The following is a 21,125-nucleotide window of genomic DNA, read 5'->3' as shown; positions in this document are numbered from 1 at the left end:
GGTTCACAGAGTCGTTATAGCCCCCGTACGGCCCGAGATACTCGTCAAACGCTTCCCGTCCCATGATCTTGGGAATGTAGTCTCTCATGGTTATGATCTGCAGGAACAACCAAATCAAGAGTCAATCAGTAGCAAGCTGCCCTGCCGTCACTGAAATTGCTTGTAAATTTCACAAGTGATTACAAATTAATGGCCAGTAATGCATTGAATTAAACAAGACATTTTGAAGACTTGAAAAAAAAAAGTATTTTCTTGTAAAACATACTCTTCATAAAGACTCGCAGTAAAATCCAACAGAGATGCCAAGCTAATGACAATACGCTAAAAACATAATGCATACACAGAAAAAAATAAATTATTAAATATTCTTATTGTTAATATATATTATTATACTAAATAGCATAAAGAGTATTTATGATAATTTCTCTTGCTTTATTTGCACATTTTGGCAGTGATATTTAATGATAATTTTATACAGTATTCTTTAATCTTTTAAGTATTAATATTTATTTTGATGTATTCAGTTTTTATTTTAGTTTAAGCAATGCTGTACATTTTATAAGCATTCTATTATAATGCGTATAATGCTTCTATTAAGCATTATATATATATATATATATATATATATATATATATATATATATATATATATATATATATATATATATATATATATATATATATATATATATATATATATATATATATGTGTGTGTGTATGTGTAGTAATTGTAGTAACTTCACCTTTATATTCTATTAATGTCACATTTATTTAGTTTCAATTAACCAAAACGCTTAGTATATTTATTCTATTGCATTCTAATAATCATTACTTATGACCTTTAGTAATTAATTTTATACAGGTTAATGACAACAAACAGAGAAAACAGTTTTAGTTTCAACTTTAAACTAATTTCAGTTTTTCTTTTTAAATTAATATTTTATTTAATGTAATTTAATTAGCAATTTTATTATTTAGTTAATCTCTATTATTTATTTATTTATTTTTTGCCAGATTTATTTTAATTGAAATGTGCAATTTTTGGGGTAGGATTTTTTTTTTTTTTTTTTTTTTTTTCATTTTATTTATTTTACAGCTTCACAACATGAATTAAATACATCATTATTTTGTGATGAACAACAATTGTTTAACTTTTTTTTTTTTTCAGTTTTAATAGCATTTTTAGAACTTGCAGATCTTTTATTAAATGTTTATTGTTTACATTTTTCATTTAATGTTTATACTTTATATCAGCAGTATTGCAGTTCATAAATATGCTTTTTGTGGTATTTTAGTTCATTATTATTATTATTATTTTTAAGTGCAGCATCTCTCACAAAACTGCAGATTTAGAGAGAGAAGCTGGTTCAGGATGTCCTGTGCCTGGAGATAAGATGAGATCGTGTGATGCGCCTCAAAAATTCATTCCGTCTTATCGCAGTCTCAGAAATAGTCCAGCGTTTCACCTCGAGAAGTGCGTCATCCCACACAGAGATGCTTCAAAAGTGAGTCTGACTGACGGCCGGCCCTCCACAGAGGGTCAAATCAAACCCTCTGTAGCAATGGAAACTGTTTTTACTGCGTGTGTGAAGTCGGCCCCAGGGGGACATTGTTAAAACACTGCGCTCCGTTTGATGTGTGCCATTTCCACGGGCTTCTGTACTGCTTCAGAGTCACTTTAACTCAGGGAGCTGGTGCTTGTGCAAGCCATCAAATGTGTCTTTGATTTGGCGAGGGCCGCTCGGAGAGGACGAGGGCTTTACTTCCACGCATCGAGGACTTTAATACCTGAATCTGTTCTCTGCCCAGTGCGGCGAATCTGCTTTTCTGTCTTTTTGAAAGAGAACGGATCTGATTCTTCACATTCATAAGGGTTAATTGTTTAAGTGCAGTCAAAAACTCATTTATAAATCATATTTGCTGAATCAAATCCAAAAATTGTTTTGGAAATATGTGCATTTTTCCTGCATTTTTGCTTTTAAAAACAATCAAAAAATGAATATAACTATATATTACTAAATAAATAATATGAATGAATAAATACATCATTTATTTTTATTTTAGTTTTAACTTTTGTACTTTTAGTTGTACTACTTTAACATAAGTTATTTGCCAAACCAATATCAAATTGTTTTTTTTTGTTTTTTTAGGTTTTCCATTTAAAATTAATACTTATGTTAGCTTGTTTTTGCATTAAAACATGCTTTTTAAGTTTGTTTTATTTATTTTATTGCATCACAACATAACGTGAATTATATATAATCTTATTTGGTGATGATTTGGTACACAGGTTAAGGAAAAGAAGAATAAAAACATTAATTAATTAAAATAAAATAAAATAAAATAAAATAAAATAAAATAAAATAAAATAAAATAAAATAAAATAAAATAGCTTTTTTTCATTCATTAAATGTATAAAAACTAAGCTCGCAAAAACTAAATATGAAATATATTTCTCATTTTTATTTAGGTTACTTGAAGTAGTAATATAACTAAAACTTACATAAAAATTAATAAACACAACATAAAAAACAAATAATAAAAATCTTCATTCTTATTTTGCAGATAAAAGAAGAAAAAACAAAACAAATAGACATTAACACAAAACAAATATATATAAAAAACTAATTCCAATGCAATATTTCTTTTGTTCTTTTAGTTTAACCTGATGTACTAAAATAAATAAAACTGAAAAAGAATAAAAACCGCAATTAATTTTTAGAAAAAAAAAAAAAAAAAAAAAAAAATATATATATATATATATATATATATATATATATATATATATATATATATATATATATATATATATATATATATATATATATATATATATATATTTTTTTTTTTTTTTTTATTATTTATCATGTTTATTTAGTTTCACTTACTACTATAACTAAATCTGAAGGGGGGGGGGTACTATGTAAAAATCTTTACAAAATCACACAAAATCACAAACTTTAAAATAAAGAAAAAACACAGAAAAAAACTGAATTTAACATGAATAAAACCTTTGAGTATCTCAGTAATAACCTACTAAAATAACAGTGCTCTGAATCAGACATGGGTTAAAAGTGCACCATTATATGGTTCCTCCTGCAGCGATCTGTGGTGTAACCAGCTGTCGGACGACAGACTGCAGTACAATCAGAACACAGCTTCGACGCCTAAAGCACTGAATGTTTCTGAAGCTGTAGATAAGGCTTTAATTGGACGCTTTCAGACGAGAGAAAAGCTCAGTACAGTATGTGTGTGATAACAGCACAGCCGAGGGACTGTCACTAACTGAGTGCATAAACTCGCTCAGACCCTGATCACTGGATGGTCCACTTTAGATAGGACATTTTTATTTTGAGTAGCCTCAAGCACAGTTAACCAGATCTATGGTATATTTGAATTAAAATATTATTTCTAAATACTGATTTTCCCAAAAGAGAGTCTGTGACACATGAAAAAACTGTGATGCATGATGAACAGATAATGAGAGAATAAATAACAACACTATAAATAGATGACTAGCGTTTGTTGAAAAACTTTTTTATATATTCACATTTGAAAAGCTTGTATTTTTAAGATTTTACTCAGATTAAACAAATACAATAAATAAATACAATAGTGCTAACATGATTTAGCACATTGCTAGTATGTTTCTTGCTAGATTTAACACATTGCTAGCATGTTTTAGCATTAGCTTGATTTTAGCATTTTAGCTTGATTTACTCATTGCTTACATTTTAGCATGTTGTTAACATGATAAGTACATTAGTACGTTGATATGTTTCTAACATGAATCCATTAACACATGGATAACAAGATTTAACCTACTGATAGCATGATTTTAGAATGATTTTGCACATTGATAACATGATGCTGACTTCCATCCTGTCGCCAAGTGCTTTGAGCGGCTGGTTGTATACCATTTAAAATACTTGCTACACTAGACCCATTCCAATTTGCCTATCGCCACAATAGGTCAACAGAGGACGTCATCTCTAATGCACTTCACTCTGCTCTCACCCACCTGGACAGTCAAAATGCACATGTGTTCTTTGATTTGAGTTCTGCATTTAACTCTGTAATCCCCTCCAAAGCTCAGCCAGCATTGAATCAGCACATCCCTTTGTAACAGGATTCTAGAGTTTCTGACTAACAGACCTCAGTTAGATAACCTCTCCTCCTCTATCATCACTCTGAACACCGGTGTTCCACAGGGCTCCGTACTGAGCCCTCTTCTGTTCTCCCTATTCACCCATGAGGCCATGACTGTGTATTTTGCAATATCTGCAAAATTATGAAGCTGAAAGTTAAAATTTTGGCAGTTTAATGCCTACAAAAATGGCTATAGCTGCCAGATTTCGTGACATAACAAATCCAGATAAACCCCTCCCCCGGGAAAAGGCAGCAAAGGAGGCGACGCCATGCTGGGCTGCTTTAGAGAAGAGGAAGAGAAAACTAGAGGTGCACATAAAAATCTATTTATATATGAATTCCAATTCTGTCTTCTAACAGTTCTAATGGATTCACAAGTTTCAAAATCAATGTTCTTAAGCAGCGGATCTTTATACTTTTACTTTACACTTTTACTTTATACCGTAATCTGCTGGAAAGAACGTTTATAAAATTTTACATACAGATATTTTTATTGCAAAAACGCATCGATTTGCTTCAGGAGACCTTTATTCACCCCCCATAATTCATAATTAAAAGATAATTATTTTTATTTATTGATTTTTATTATTCATGGCAAATTAATAAACACATATTTTATGTTAAATTATGAATTAATATACATTTTAATTAAATTTTAATATTTTAAATTATATTTTAATATTTTAAATTATATTTTAATTTAATTATAAATATTATTTTTTTTTTGCTATTTAATAAAAATAAAATAAATAACATTTCCGAGCCGGTTGTTAAACTGGTTTTTCTCACAGGTGTCTGTTACCTGATGCAGCGCCCCGATGATCTTGCGCGTCTCCTGATAGATGACCTCTGACCCCCAGTGAGGGTTGAGTCGTGTCAGGCGTACGGCCAGCCGGTTGTGTTCTCTCACCCAGAGCGTGTGCAGGACAGACAGAGGCAGGATCTCGTTCACCCTGCTGTCACCCGCTGTGAAGCACTCGACCCGCACCGCTGTCTCTGAGCCGGGCTCCTGGAGGCACGCCGACGGCTGCACGGACACGAAGGGCAAAAACGGCCGACCACCATCGCTGTATTCACTGTTTACAGCCAACAGACCTTCAGCGCTGGACAGGTTTCGCAGGGTTTTCTCCAGATCTGCAGAATGGCCGTAGACGGACGATGCGTCGATGAAGGACGTGACTGAATTCATCTGCTGTCGCTGTCCAGTGGGATGCTCGTCCGTCTGAACGTTAATGCAGGCGGGTGAAGAACGGAAAAATGGAAGACAGCTTTTATTGCTAACCAGTTTACCATCCTTCGGAGTCTGTGAAAGAAAATAAATTACTGTTCATCAGTTTTTCAGATTTTTTTAACCCTTTATCTGTCACCCTGTCATGGGACTCCTAGATTTACTTTACTATATTACAATTAAATCTAATCTTGACAAACTATATATCATTGGAAGACTCCCAAATATATGTTTTACCAATGTTTTTTGTGAAAAATTATGTAGAAAAAGTAATACAGTCATTTATGACAAGAGCGCACCCTCAAAAATCTACATTATAACAGGAGCTTTGACCTTTGTTTAAAAAAAGACTTCTTCATCACATTTTAGAAATCATCAGAAATTATATATCGACTGAAAACTTAAAATCTCAAAATTCTTCCTTTAAAACCCATTTTAAAATGAGACATTGCACTACCATGTAAATGGTACATCAATATAATGTTACAAAATGTTTTCATTCATGAATAATAAAAAATTAAGTTTGAATTATGCGCTATAAAGTCTATGTTCAAAAATACGAGTGACAGTTAAGGGGTTAAACCTAAATTATTACATATTCATGTAAATGCAAAGCCCAAACGATTTCAGCAAAAAAAAAAAAAAAAAGGGATCAGAATACCCAATTATAAAAAAAGTAAAAAAAAAAATCAGTGTTAGTCATCCTCATAGATGTTACATTTTAGTGCACCAGTCATTTAGACTTTTATGATCATATTATAAGTGGTGGAAATGGACTTCATGTTAAAATTCTCTTCTCTTGTTTGATTTTTTTTAAAAGAGCAAAATACATAATTATTTAACATACTTCCATTATATAAGTATAGATAAACAGCATTATAAACATACACTAGATTGCTGTAAGATCAACATTGAAACATTTATTTTTAATATTTACTAGTAAGTTTCACAAATTACAATGACACAGCAAGTGACATTTTTAATTAAATGTGAGATTTAGAATTTTGAAGACAAGATTCTGAATTTTCAAGAATAGCAGACTAAATTCTGAATGTTGAACGTTGTCATGGCTAAAGCTTCTCTTGTTGTCTTGAGCATGTACAAGTCATGATTCTGGATTCAAGCACAGATTTGAGGAAGTGATCGTGAACCCAAGCTGTAGAAATGGCTCTGAAATAAAGCACTGTCCACAGAGTGAAATCATGGTGCTGAAATGCTTCAAAAGAAGTCTCTTCTGCTCACCAAAGCTTTGTTTATTTGATTAAAAAAAAAGTGAAATATATTTAATCAAATCCAAACTGAAAGATTTTGTTTTTATATATGTGTGTGTACTGTGTATATTTATTATGTACATATAAATACACACACATGGATCTTTATATTTAATAAAAATATGTTTTGTTTAAAACATTTATTTTTTAAATATATTCATTAATGTTTATATATTTCATGATTTAAAACTGTTGTTGTAATAAAGTTGTAATAAAAATACATAAAAAGTTTTCATATCTTATATTCATATAAATACAAATATGTTCATATTATATCATTCATATATATATTTATATATATATATATATATATATATTATACATTGAGATAAAAATACACATATATATGTTTATATATTTAAGTATATATATATATATATATATATATATATATATATATATATATATATATATATATATATATATATATATATATATATATATATATTTTTTTTTTTTTTTATTTTTTTTTTTTTTCAAGTAACAACAATATTTTTTGAATGGTTTTCATTTCATTCATCTTCCCTGTCCAATTAATCTCAATGTACAAAATAAAGTTCTGCAATTTCATGTAGACTTCAGTCAAACTCCATCAAGTCTCCTGAGTTTTGAGTAAAAGCCTGATCACAGATCTTTTTGTCTGTTCCCCGTCTGTTATTCTGTGGATCCTGAGAGCGGCCGGTCCATCATGAAGCTCTCAGTATTAGTATGCAGTGGGTGGACAATAATAGAATTCTATTTGTATATCTATGGAATTGTCCCTTGCTTCTGGCAAGAGACAGATTAGTTACAAACCAACACATTTTTATGAGCATTTCACACTCAGAAGAATTCAGAACCACTAACAAAAAGCTGCTGCCGTGAGCCGCATTTTCAACTGCGTTTGAGGTTCGCCGGAGATAAAGAAGCAATCAATGAGATATATTCTCTTTTTAATTATAGGGTTCAGCCACGTTCCCAGATTCATCTCCGTTGTTCCGAACCAGGAGTCCTGAACTGTCCTCCGACTCGAACACATTCCCACGTCTGACTCATCGTGGGCCGTCAGGATCAGACAGAGAGAGAGCGAGACAATGACTCAGAGGAAGCTTCTGCTTCAACTAAATGAACTTCTGTCAATGAAGGTGAAAAATGAGCACTGTAACCTGCTCCTTGACACGGGATGTCAAAGCCAGAGATAATTCTAATCAAATGTCTGGGGGAATGTCTTATCCAGTCAATAGCTACCAGTGACTCACGGATGAAAATAGATGTTGCTTATGATTAATAATACACAATACGGAGCCCTAGGACAGCAATGATTGAGATGCTCAAAACAGCGAAGCCCCGCCCCCAAATCAAAAGAGCCAATCACATAACTGGCAAAGGTTCTATAAAATAGAAACAGTTCTATTATTTAGAACCTTTCGTAAGATTCTGTTTATGACACACCGTCTGCATAGAGTTCTGTTTTAGTGCCAAAACATTTCTTAACACATCCACTTTACTTGTTTTTAGCTTTAAGAACCGTTATATTATACTGTAGGTAATTATGTAAATATAATTGGAATAAAGATGAAATAAAATAAAATGAATTGATTTGAAACTAACTACTGAAATAAGTACTAAAACAAAAATAAATCTATATAAGAAAAAACACAAGCACAACATTTCTAAAACTTAAAATAAATGGTTAGAATCTTGTAGAGATGGACATAAATTATATTTTAACGCTGAAACATTTCTTTCAACGTATTTGAAATATTTCAAGTATAAATTATTGCAATTTTTATTTTTTAGCCTAAAGAATCATGGTGTTATGATGTAGGTTATTATAGACGTATAAATGAAATAAAATAAAATATGAAACTTAATGTTACAGTGGCAACTAACTGAAATAAGTATGCAAATGACATATAAATAAATTAAAGCTACAGAAATATTGAAAACACACACACACGTTTGTTTTTGTGTAAAGTGTGTTCATCCCATAGGTGTAATGGTTTTTATTCTGTACAAACTGTATATTCTATCTCCCTTCACCAACCCTACACCTAACCCTAACCCTCACAGGAAACTTTCTGCATTTTTACTTTCTCAAAAAAACTCATTCTGTATGATTTATAAGCGTTTTGAAAAATGGGGACATGGGTTATGTCCTCATAAGTCTCCCTCTCCTTGTAATACCTGTGTCATACCCATGTCATTATACACACACACACACACACACGTAAAGAAGTCAGTGAAAGGTGGAGGAGGACGTTATACTGAATGGCAGGTGAATACAAATGTTTATCAGAACTTCCTTCAGCAACACGGGGATCCTTCCCTGCATTTATCTCCCAATCTTCCTGCAAATTTCATGCAAGAAAATGCCCCCGTCACACTTCAAGACATTGAACTAATGAAATGGCCAGATAAGAGTCCTGCTCTAAACCTGATTGAAAGCCACTGGAAAATCCTTGGAGACAAAGTTATGACCACAATCAGCGAACTATGAAGAAGAGTGGACGAAGACCACACCGGCGCAGTGCGAGGAACTAGACTTTGGAGCTACAGAACCAAATCTAAGATACGTGTTATTTGTGGATTGATACGGATCATTACCAGTGCTTTAAGTGGGCCAGTACGCACAGGTACTCAGTACCACCACTTCCAAATATAGTTCTTGAGCGTGCCACCACCTCTCCATGCGCCCAGAACGTGCTTTTAGCGTACCGGTACGTTCATTTGGACATCTGTTTTAATAGAGGTTTTAATCATTTGCCTTCACTGCCGCTTTTCAGAGCGCCCTTCACAATGCACGCTTCCTAATTCTTCCTAGTTCGGAGTATGGAGCGCAAATCATTTGAACCAGTTTGGGAGTTCGGAGCGGGTTCGCGAATCATTTGAGTCAGTTCGGGAGTTCGGAGCGGGTTCGCGAATCATTAGAGTCAGTTTGGGAGTTCGAAGCGGGTTCGCGAATCATTTGAGTCAGTTTGGGGATCACAAATCATTTGAATCAGCTCAGGAGTTTGGAGCTAATTCGCGGATCATTTGAATCAGTTCGGGAGTTCGTAGCGGGTTCACGAATCATTTGAGTCAGTTCGGGAGTTCGGAGCGGGTTCGCGAATCATTAGAGTCAGTTTGGGAGTTCGGAGCGGGTTCGCGAATCATTTGAGTCAGTTTGGGGATCACAAATCATTTGAATCAGCTCAGGAGTTTGGAGCTAATTCGCGGATCATTTGAATCAATTCGAGAGTTCGTAGCGGATTCGCGAATCATTTGAGTCAGTTCGGGAGTTCGGAGCTGGTTCGTGAATCATTTGAGTCAGTTTGGGGATCACAAATCATTTGAATCAGCTCAGGAGTTTGGAGCTAATTCGCGGATCATTTGAATCAGTTCGGGAGTTCGTAGCGGATTCGCGAATCATTTGAGTCAGTTCGGGAGTTCGGAGCTGGTTCGTGAATCATTTGAGTCAGTTTGGGGATGGCAAATCATTTGAATCAGCTCAGGAGTTTGGAGCTAATTCGCGGATCATTTGAATCAATTCGAGAGTTCGGAGCGGGATCGCGAATCATTTGAGTCAGTTCGGGAGTTCAAAGTGGGTTCGTGAATTATTTGAGTCAGTTTGTGGAACGCGAATCATTTGAGTCAGTTCGGGAGTTCAAAGTGGGTTCGTGAATTATTTGAGTCAGTTTGTGGAACGCGAATCATTTGAGTCAGTTCGGGAGTTCAAAGTGGGTTCGTGAATTATTTGAGTCAGTTTGTGGAACGCGAATCATTTGAGTCAGTTCGGGAGTTCGTAGCGGGTTCGCGAATCATTTGAGTCAGTTTGGAAGTTTGAATGCAGTAATGCAGTAGCTCTTTCTAAGGGTATTTTTTCAAAATCCTTTTGCACATTTTATTTATGTTCAGTAGTATTTTCTAGCTCAAGCAAATCCACAAACTAATAAAAGGATTTATTATTAAGGTTGCCTGTTGACTGCTGTATATAAAAGCCCTTCAATATAGTTGTTGTTACCTCAGGGGATGAGGGGAATCATCAAAAAAAATTTGACGGGTTACCTGCATTGGGAAGCAGGGGTCTGCGTTGGTGCAGGTGTGAAGACAGTCTCGTCCCTCTGCGAAGGTGTTTCGGCTGGAGCTCTGAGGAGTGAAGGAGATGTCGTGGGCGATGTACTGACCCCAGTCCACCAGCATCTGGGAATAAGTGCTGTCCTCCAGGACGGTCGTGCTAGAGCCGCTCATCATTTTATTGCTCACTTCTCGAACCTTAGAAAGCAAACCAGAGAGACTTCAGACGAGATGCATTTCTGACCATTACAATGGACATGGACAAATAATAAAAATAAATAAATAAATAAATAAAATAAAATGCATGTGTGTTTTTTTTTGTTGTTGTTGTTGAGTATCATATATGATACATCAGGCTTTAATGGCTCATATAATCTGATTAATATGAATTTTCCAACTCAGAAGGTAAAACCTAAGATATTTAATTCTTTAATTACTTTTTAGCGTAAAAATACCCTGTTATTATATTGCAAATTATTATATGTAACGGTTATTCAATATAATTTATGTAAACTAAACTAAAATATGTATGATTATATTATTATTTATAATAATAAGTATTATTATATATTTTATATTATATAATAAAAAAATAATTCATATTATTAGTATCATTAAATAACAATATTATATTTAATAAGCTATATAAATAAAATAAAACTAGGCAAATAACTGAAATGAATACTAAAAATACTATAACTAAAAATAACAAAATAAAAATAAACTTAAGCCAAAGATTTTAAATGACAAGAGCGCATAACAAAATTAAAATATACAGTAAAATTATATTAACTACAATCTTGTAAGGATGGATTTAAGGTTTATTTTAATGCCAACATACTTGAATTGAATACTTAACATTGGTAAATTCAAGCATTAATCTAAAATATTTATTTATTTATTTGAACTATTAATTCTAATGCATTGCCTTTTTAGCTTAAAGAACCCTGTTGATATATTGTAAGTTATGAATTGTTGTTTTGTGTGTGTGTGCAGTCGGGGAAATCTCTTTATACCCCTCCTTCAGTGTTTGTTTACCTGTTAAAATATCATTAAAACCACTAGCAATTAAACCACTATGTGCCAAATTTAGATGGAAGTGTTTTTGCACTCTTGCCAATGTGAGATGTGGCAAAATGAACATCTTGCACTGAAGTGCTGCAGCCTTCTCCTCATTACAAAAATAGTTTCAGTGAGGCGTGACGCTCATGTTTCTCTGCGTTCAGGAAGAAGAGGTTGTGCATATTTAAAACTTGCATTTTTGCTGCCATAAAAGAGCAGGGAAAGGTGGTTTTTAATTGGCACCGTTTCCTCAAGCTTATTTAGCAGGTGTTCACAGATATTTCATCTAATAATCAATCAAATAATCATGCATTGAAGTGATTTGATGATGTAAATTGGCATTCAATTTACATGAAAATGGCTTGAATATCTATGTTCCCAATGACTATTCTGTCTTGTTTTCCAGTGCAACTGCAATGCAAAAGATTCTTAAATCAAGAAACATTTACTGGAGAAGTAAAGATTTGGGAAAGTCTTGTTTACAGTGAAATCAAGAACAAATATCTTCCATTGAGCTCAGAAAAATGTAACTTAATTCAAGTTGATTTTTCTGACCTCGCTGACAAATGTTTGTTCTTATTTTAAGCATAAACTCACTTGATTTTATTCAGCTTCTCAGAAAACAAGACTTTATCTGTTCAGTTTGCATCTCAAGTTAATGCATCTTGACTTTTAGATATTTACATTTGTGCATGCATGCATCATTTAAAGCCACGACTTTATTAATTTTAGATATGAACTCATTAGCATATGAGGGTGCTCATTTGCATATCATTTCATTCCAGTTGCATTGAGTAACTCCTCCCCACAGTGACTCGTTTTGTTTCAGTCCTGTCTTTCATGAATTGTGAGGATATTCTCGTGCAGCTCACCAGAGGAAGTTGGAAGCCGTTGTATTGGCGTCCGGTGTTCCAGCCTTTGGGTTGGTTTTCTCCATCCTCGTACTCCGCCGGAAGCCATCTGGCCAAGCCGATGTTGGCTGCTCCCCAAAGCGGGTTCTTCCTAAAAAAAAAAACCACAGTATAAATGCATGTGATCAAAAATGTCTCATATGTCTCAGAATATAAGAGAACAAGTGTTTACAAAGAGCTCACAGTCAATGCATTATTGCAATTAATGTTCAATGCATTTTCCTTGTTATTCTACAATGCATGATCTCAAAAATGACCTGCCTGATAATGGCATTGCATACTGTATATTTCATTTCGGCTCAATGCAATGCATTGCATTTAAACAAATATGCTCATTCTTTAAATGTTTTTGTCAATACATTCTGGGTTTAAACTAGAATAACAAGCACTTTCACTATAAGCACTTAGTTGCGCTAAAATTACTTGGCAAATCATAACATCACACCTGATATGTGCATTTCAGAGGCTTTCTCCAGATTTTTATGTACTTCAATTATTTAGTCACAAATGTAGTAGAAATATTCCATTTGGTCTCTCATAAAAACTGCATGTATAACTAGACTTTTACACTTTCTGAAGAAAACAGCACTTTATACAATACAGATTGTTTCGAAGCAGCTTTACAAAACAGGAAAAAACAGGAGCAAAATGAATCAATTACAAGACAAATTCAATTTTAATAGCTGCAAATTTATATGGTAATTTTTAGCTGCAAAACAGCTAAAATATTTAGCTAAATTTAATCATAAACCTTTATATTTATATATACATAACTTTAATTTAAATAAAACCAGTCCAAATTCAACACTATAATAAATAATAATAAACTAATAAATAATTTACAAATAAAAGCACATAAAATCAAGATACTTAAACACTAAAAATGTGTTTAACCATGAATATACAAAATTATTATAAATACTTTTTAAATAAATCCGGTCGAAATACAACACACACACACAAAAAAAATGTTAAATCATACGAATGAAATATTTTAATAAATTATTTCAAAAATAAAAGCATAGATTAGATTAAATCATAAAAATAAATAAATATTGTATTACTAAACAGTCAAAATATAACACTTATTAACAATTACTGAAATCATAAGAATGTAAAAAAAAAGTGTTTTTTTTTTTATTGTCTAAAGTACAAAAAAAAATAAAAAATAAAAAAATAAATAAAAAATGGTGCATGCTTGCATACATGTGTTACATTATTTTAATTTCTTTAATTTCAGAACAAATCCTCTCTTATGAACAGAAGTGATAGTGATAGTGTTTGTGGAGCCCCAGTAATAATCTTGGAGAAATGTTTAAAATAGTAATAGATGCATGTAACACCACACTCAAATACTCACAGAATATAGATTTAATCAGAACTAATGATTAATGTTTTTGCATTAAAAAAATATCATTTGATGCATCTGGACTGGACGGATATGGTACATTTCCTCCCAAACATGTAAAAATAAATGCTATAAATCTAGCTAGATGAGCCAATGTGGAGAACTCAGATTAATTTCCCCAAAGCCAAATCAATCATATGCATCATAAAGGAAAAGATAAGGAAATACACATATTTTGAGTTTAATCTGATTTAAATGTGTTTATATGATTGCAGACAGCTCTATCAGCACAATGCAAATGAATCCACATTGCAAAATAGATTTTCTTTCTAAGTATTTTTTGTCTTGTTTTGCAGCACAAATAACTTTACATTCTTAAATCAAGATACATTTACCTGAGATGCAAAATTACTTAAGGTATTAAGTCTTGTTTTATGGATGAAAAAAATATCAAAAGTGTGTTTTATAAAAGTTTTTTTATTTTATTTTTTGGAGTCCATTCTACAAAAAAAGTATTTTTTTCTTGTTTTTCTTAAACTTAATGATTTTCAGATTTTGTATTTTTGTCAAATTACATAAGGTATTAAGTATTGCTTTCTAAAAATATGTAAAAAATAAGCGAGTTTAAGCTTAAAACAGGACTATATATATATACACACACATTATTTTATTTATTATTAAAAAAAAATTTCTTGTTTTATGCATAACATCACTTAATTCTGATACATTGTGTAGTACAAACTGCAATAAATAAATACATAAAATAAACATCAAGTGAGACTATCAAAAAATTCACTTAATTCAAATAGAAAACAATATTATTATTCTGCCCCTTTTCAAAAACATTTTCTTCTTGTTAAGCTTAAACTCACTTCATTTTCAGAAAACAAGACTTAATATCATTTTACTTCAGTTTACTTCATTTACAGAAAAATATATAAATATAAGTTGATTGTTAGCAACATGCTAGTCGCATACTAATCATGCTAGAAACATGCTAGCGACATGCTAACAACATGCTAATCATGCTAGAAACATGCTAGTGACATGCTAACAACATGCAAATCATGCTAGAAACATGCTAGCAAACATGCTAATCATGCTAGAAACATGCTAATCATGCTAGAAACATGTTAGCTAAATGCTAGTAGCATGATAATAATGCTAGAAACATGCTAGCAACATGCTAGTTATGCTAGAAACATCCTAACAACATGCTAGCAACATGCTAGATATGTGTAATGGAAAACAAGACAAAAATACTGATAAGGAACATGTTTTGCAGTTGCAGCAGATGAAAGCATGCACAGGTTTGTGACGTCTTTCATGACCCGCATGAGCAGGCATGAATATTTAAGGTTCAGACATTATTTTTATACTGTTTAGTGATATTCCCATCTGGTTGAAGCTCTGACCCGCAGGTCATCTTATTATATCAGCCTGATCCTCTCCACAAAATGTCACGAAGCTGTTAACCGAGGGTCTGATGTCTGTGCCTCCCGCTGCATTATGGATGTTTTATTAAGACGAGAGTCAGATACCTGTTGTTGCAGACTCCAGAGATGCTGCGGTACTTTCCGTCTGTGGCGCAGGTGATGGGATGGAGAGTGCGAGGGCATCCAGACAGGTTTGCTATCCGCTCCACTGCCTCCACAGAAAGGAGCTCTTGAAAAGGAGTCAATGTGTTTACGAATGCAACTCAAACACTGAAGGGTAAACCGTCCGCTGTGGTTCCCGTAGATGCGACACTATTGATTAAATCTGACATTTAAAGCTCTTCTGAGATGATGCTACTGCATTATTCCACACTTACAGAGCTGAATACTCTCTAGTACATGTTGTGCAAAATAACAGCGGCCTCATGAAGTGTTTAGACACTTAAAAAATGTCAATGCATTAGATCAAGTGTCATCGGTGCTCAGGGGCTTTTATTAAAAGGGATAGTTCATGCAAAAATGAACATTTGCTGTTAATTTACTCTCACTCAGCTTATCCAAGATGTTGTTGACTTTTTTCTTCAGTAGAACAGTTAAGAAGCTTTTTAGCTGAAACCGTGCTGCTTAGATGATTTATAAAATGCAACTAAAATTCCGGCAAAAAAACATATCAGGGAACAGCAAATGAATAACTGTGACTATTGGCGATATACTGAGATCTTATGAAGAGAAATGATCAGTCCGTGCAAGAAACTGAACATTATTTACAACATTATTAACTGAACATTCAAGAGCGTCAGATATAATGTTCAGTTTGTGAACAAATAATTGTTTCGAAGCAGTTGAAGCTTGAATGAATGTTTTTATGGTCTCTTATGGTTTATAATATATGTGATCCCGGAGCACAATGGAGCATAAAAGCAGTCTCTGGTGTATATTTGTAGCAATAGCTAAAAATACATTGTATGGGTCAAAATTATAGATTTGTCTTGCCAAAAAAACATTAAGATTTTAAGTAAAGATCATGTTTTATGAATATATTTAGTAAATTTCCTACTGTAAATATATCAAAACTTAATTGTTGATTAGTAGTATGCATTGCTAAGAGATTATTTGGACAACTTTAAAGGTGATTTTCTCAAAAAAAATAAAAAAAAATAAAAAAAATAATATATATATATATATATATATATATATATATAAATGCAAAAAAATGCAAAAATAATATATATATATATATATATATATATATATATATATATATATATATATATATATATATATATATATATATATATATTTTTTTTTTTTTTTTTTTTTTTTTTTTTTTTTTTTTTTTTGAGATTCCAGATTTTTTTTCAGATCATGAAAAAAAATAAAAAAATTTGAAAAAACTTGACCCTTATAACTTGTTTTGTGGTCCAGGGTCACATATAAAGGCGAGCTGATGAAGACTAGTTTATTCCGATTTAGACATGTAAAACATCAACGTTTCACATTATTATTAGATCATTATTAGGTGCTTTAATAACATAATTATGCATAAGTGATTACATAAATGAACAGTCAGAAATAATCAGTTCGCGGAAAAGTTACATCTTGGTTGATCTGAGTGAATTAACAGCAGATTTTCATTTTGGGTGAACTGTCCCTTTAAATTCACTCAATAATCTGAAGAAATAATGAACGTATAAGAGCCTCACCTGACACAGACAGTGATCTTTTATATCTCCTGTTCGCCTTCTCCTTTAAAAGTCCTAAAGTGATGTGAAAGATCTCTGCTGATTTGGAGATGTGCTGTGTTTCTGATGCTGGCCGTCTGGAGAGCGTGTACATGTGAAAAGGCTGAGGATCGAACCTGCAACTCAGAGAAAAAGAGGGAAAAACTGTCTCAACTGTCTTTATTAGGAGATCAAATGACTATAAATAATAATAAAAAACAATTATAGACTGTTGTTCACCCTTGTGAAGTTTGATTCAGTGCAGCATTGACCATCTGAAGACTCTCTTGAAAGGACGATATAATCAAGCTCTCAGGAACAACTAGTTTTCCAGAGAAAATCAAAGGTGAGGATTAGAAATAAAATATTAAACAGAAAGTTCCAGTAATAGAATCTGATTGGTTAACATTTTAAAATATTAATAATATTATTATTAAACAGTAATACTAATAAAATACTTTAATATTTTTGTTTAGTATAATAATAAAATTTTTAATTTTTTTAATTTTTTTATTTTTAATAATAATAATAAAATACTTTAATATAATTATTATTAGTAATAATTATCTTCATGATTACCATTAATTATATACATATATCAGTATATACATAATAATATAATAATAATGTTATTAACAATAAATGTGTATATATTTACACACACACATGTATACAGTATATCTTTAATTAATTAATGATATATGAGTACACATTGTTGTAATTATTGTCTGTGTGTGTGTGCGTGCGTGTGTGTGGATATATGCGTGTTTGTGTGTGTGTGTGTGTGTGTGTTTGTGTGTGTGTGCATGTGTGTGTGTGTGTGTGTGTGTTTGTGTGTGTGCGTGCATGTGTGTGCGTGTGTGTGTGTGCGTGCGTGTGTGTGTGTGCATGTGTGTTTTTGTGTGTGTGTGCATGTGTGTGCATGTGTGCATGTGTTTGTTTGTTTGTGTGTATGTGCATGTGTGTGTGTGTATGTGCATGTGTGTGTGTGTGTATGTGTTTGTGTGTGCGTGTGTGTTTGTGTGAATGTTTTTGTGTGTGTGTGCATGTGTGTGTGTGTTTGTGCGAATGTGTGTGTGTGCAAAAAAATGTGTTGGTGTTTAAAATTGAAAAATTGTTGTATGAAATGTAAAACATTCAGATTCACTCAGGCTTTACATTAATATATTGTCCCTAGGGTGGGCTTACAAATGTAAACTATAGTTTGACGTCTTGCCATTCGTGTCTAGTTTAAAAAACATGGGGTTTGTGAGACACATCCCTATTTCACCTCAGGACGACATTCCCACTGGGAATCTTCTGTCGTTACATAACACGTATCCTAACTCAAACCAACAACACATCTACTCTTTACATGAAGACAGCCGATTAACAATGCTGTCCCGCTCACTATATAACCTCTAGACCTGCAATTTCTTGGGAAATATCCCAAGGGGATGTCATTACAGAAATTTGGCACCAGATTTCAAGGACCAGATGTGGTTGGAACACTAGGTCTGGAAATGTCCAAACTAAATGTCAGTAGGTACAAAATAACCCATGATGAATCTGTCGCCAGCTGTCTGTGCGAAGAAAACTTGGAGGTCTTTGCTTATTGGGTACAATGGATGGCAATTAACCACAAATCATCGATCTGAAGAACATCTTATTATCTCTAGACCAGAGTTGGGTGTAACACAATACAAGTAATGGGAACAATCCGATACTTTCAAGTAACACATTACTTTTTAATTTACAAGAAAGAGTTACTGTACGTTTACTGTACTTTTTCAAATAAGTAACGCCAGAAATGTGCAATAATTAAATGTCAAGACAAAAATCCTTTGCATATTTAATCCCAAACAAACAAGCAACCAGACTATAAAAAGCAATCCAAAAGTACCGTAATGGATTACTTTCCATAAAAAGTAACTAAGTAACACAATAAGTTACTTTTTTAGAGAGTAACGCAAAATCATGATGCTTTTACTTTTAAAAGTTACTTTCCGCAACACTGGTGTAGACGTCTCAGCATCACATATGAGCTGAAATGCATGCGAAAAACGCTACGTACACTGAGATGAATCAGATGAATCTGTGCTCAGACCGCAGTATATCATGACAGAGGTTAAACGCATCAGGACGCCAGCCATGTCTCCGCTGCAATGGAAGAGAATTGCTATAAAAAAAGTGCAATAAATGTCAAATGACAGAAAAATTGATTTTGAGAGCAGGCGTCATATTTACCAATTAACACCATTTATTCTGTACTCTATGTGATCTACTGCACACGCTATAGGATAAACATTATTATAGTGATAATTTATGATTAATAAATGTGTTTTTTTTTTTTTTTTTTTTTTTTTTTTTACAAATATGAATTTAGAGAAGAAAAAAAAAACATACAGAATACAGAATAAACCATTTGCACACTGGAATATTGTTCTATGCACGTTCTTAATGTCCAATGCATTAGTGTAAATGATGTTCATATGTTCATAGTTTCTGCTTATGGTGTACACACACTTATTACATAATCCATCTGTATAGTATGCTCATAGTACACCTATCTTTATATCACGTCGCAAGTATTTAAAAATATGTAAATTATGTCCAAAGCCTTATCTATTTAATGTACATTTGTAACATAGCCACTGAATATCGTGTACTTACTGCTAATTGCACTTCTGGCTAGATGCTAATTGCATTTCGTTGCCATACATGTGCAATGACAATAAAGTTTATTCTAATCTAATCTAAAACTCTATAATCTGGTTCCAAAAGCATAAGAACTTGAAATTAATTTGGAGTCAAAAGAATACAATTTATCTAATATTCTGCAGATATAATCTGCCATTGTATATTAATTCAATTTCAGCATTGGTTTCAGCTGATATTTCAACACCAATTAAATTAATCTTAACAAATATGATCTACATTTACAATTGTACATTACAGATATACAATCCTTATTTGTGTAAGATTTATCCTATAGGATGCTGTTAATTTGGCCTTCTTTAATTATATTTATGCTAAATATACTCTGTTGATTCTGGAGTGAACTATGATGCAGATATTTCTTGACAGCTAACAAATTTATATAGTTAATTTAAAATAATATATGTATATATATATATATATATATATATATATATATATATATATATATATATATATATATATATATAGAATGCATTAAATTGTTTAAAAGTTTTTAAAAAATTAAGCTTTGATCACTGGAATAAATTATATTTGAAAGAATATTCGATTAGAAAACACTTATTTTAAGCTGTACAAATATTTGACAATATTACCGGTATATTTCATACCTGTAGTCTCGGTGGTGTTTGTCTGTGTGTCTCCAGTCGGCTGTGTTCTCGTCTCTGGGTTTTTCTCACTGACTGTGAACAGTCAAACTCTGCTGATTCCAACAAAACCCTTGACTTTTCAAGGCTTCGGCTTCATGAAGCGTGTCGTTCGAGTGGCCCTCTTTAAACACAACACAAGCTTGCGTCAAGCATCTGTCAGGCCTCTGAAATCATCATTATCTGCTCGCAAGAGATTTAAAACATGACATTTCTCAACCATATTGCAATAGTTCATCTAAAACAGGCCATGTTGTTATCATTTATGAGCTATATTTTGATTTTTGTCTGGTATATTCCTATAAATGACACATGGTTATTTCTTGACATCATTACATTTTCAGGAAAAGGTTTGTCTGTGAGCTCGTGAACTCAATTCTCTCTGTCTGCGGTAGATGAGGAATGACCTGATGCTTTTGGCATAACTCATCTGAATAGTCAGATCTTTGGCTGGACACTGATGTGTAATCAAAGTAAGTCAAGTAATTAATTAGATTAATAACAAAGGATGTTACAGATTAATTGCACTTGATTTGATGTCTTTATAGTAATCATCTAAAAGCCTGTGAAGAGGGTTTAAATCATTCATTTATAAGAGTTCGTGTCATACTATAACAAT

The 21,125-nt window shown here is 32.4% G+C and overlaps 1 protein-coding gene across 1 annotated transcript in view; it reads right to left on the bottom strand.

Annotated features, from left to right (window-relative positions):
* The window catches only part of tpo (thyroid peroxidase), a 30,504-nt gene extending 9,948 nt beyond the window's left edge, over positions 1-20,556 (bottom strand). The window contains exons 1-9 of the mRNA XM_052620281.1: positions 20,471-20,556; positions 19,216-19,301; positions 17,403-17,484; positions 17,145-17,299; positions 15,547-15,670; positions 12,619-12,748; positions 10,676-10,882; positions 4,953-5,453; positions 1-97 (exon numbers count right to left, since the gene is read on the bottom strand). The exon at positions 1-97 is cut by the window's left edge and continues 162 nt beyond it. Of these exons, the coding sequence (XP_052476241.1) occupies positions 1-97; positions 4,953-5,453; positions 10,676-10,882; positions 12,619-12,748; positions 15,547-15,670; positions 17,145-17,299; positions 17,403-17,484; positions 19,216-19,294 (1,375 nt within the window). The 5' untranslated portion in view covers positions 19,295-19,301; positions 20,471-20,556. The remainder of the gene's footprint in view (positions 98-4,952; positions 5,454-10,675; positions 10,883-12,618; positions 12,749-15,546; positions 15,671-17,144; positions 17,300-17,402; positions 17,485-19,215; positions 19,302-20,470) is intronic.
* Positions 20,557-21,125: the final 569 nt, after the last annotated feature.

Source organism: Carassius gibelio, chromosome A17 (genome assembly GCF_023724105.1).
Source record: "Carassius gibelio isolate Cgi1373 ecotype wild population from Czech Republic chromosome A17, carGib1.2-hapl.c, whole genome shotgun sequence".
NCBI classification, from domain to species: Eukaryota; Metazoa; Chordata; class Actinopteri; order Cypriniformes; family Cyprinidae; genus Carassius; species Carassius gibelio.
The sequence above is the reverse complement of the archived record's forward strand: the minus strand, read 5'-3'. Positions and strand labels throughout refer to the sequence as shown.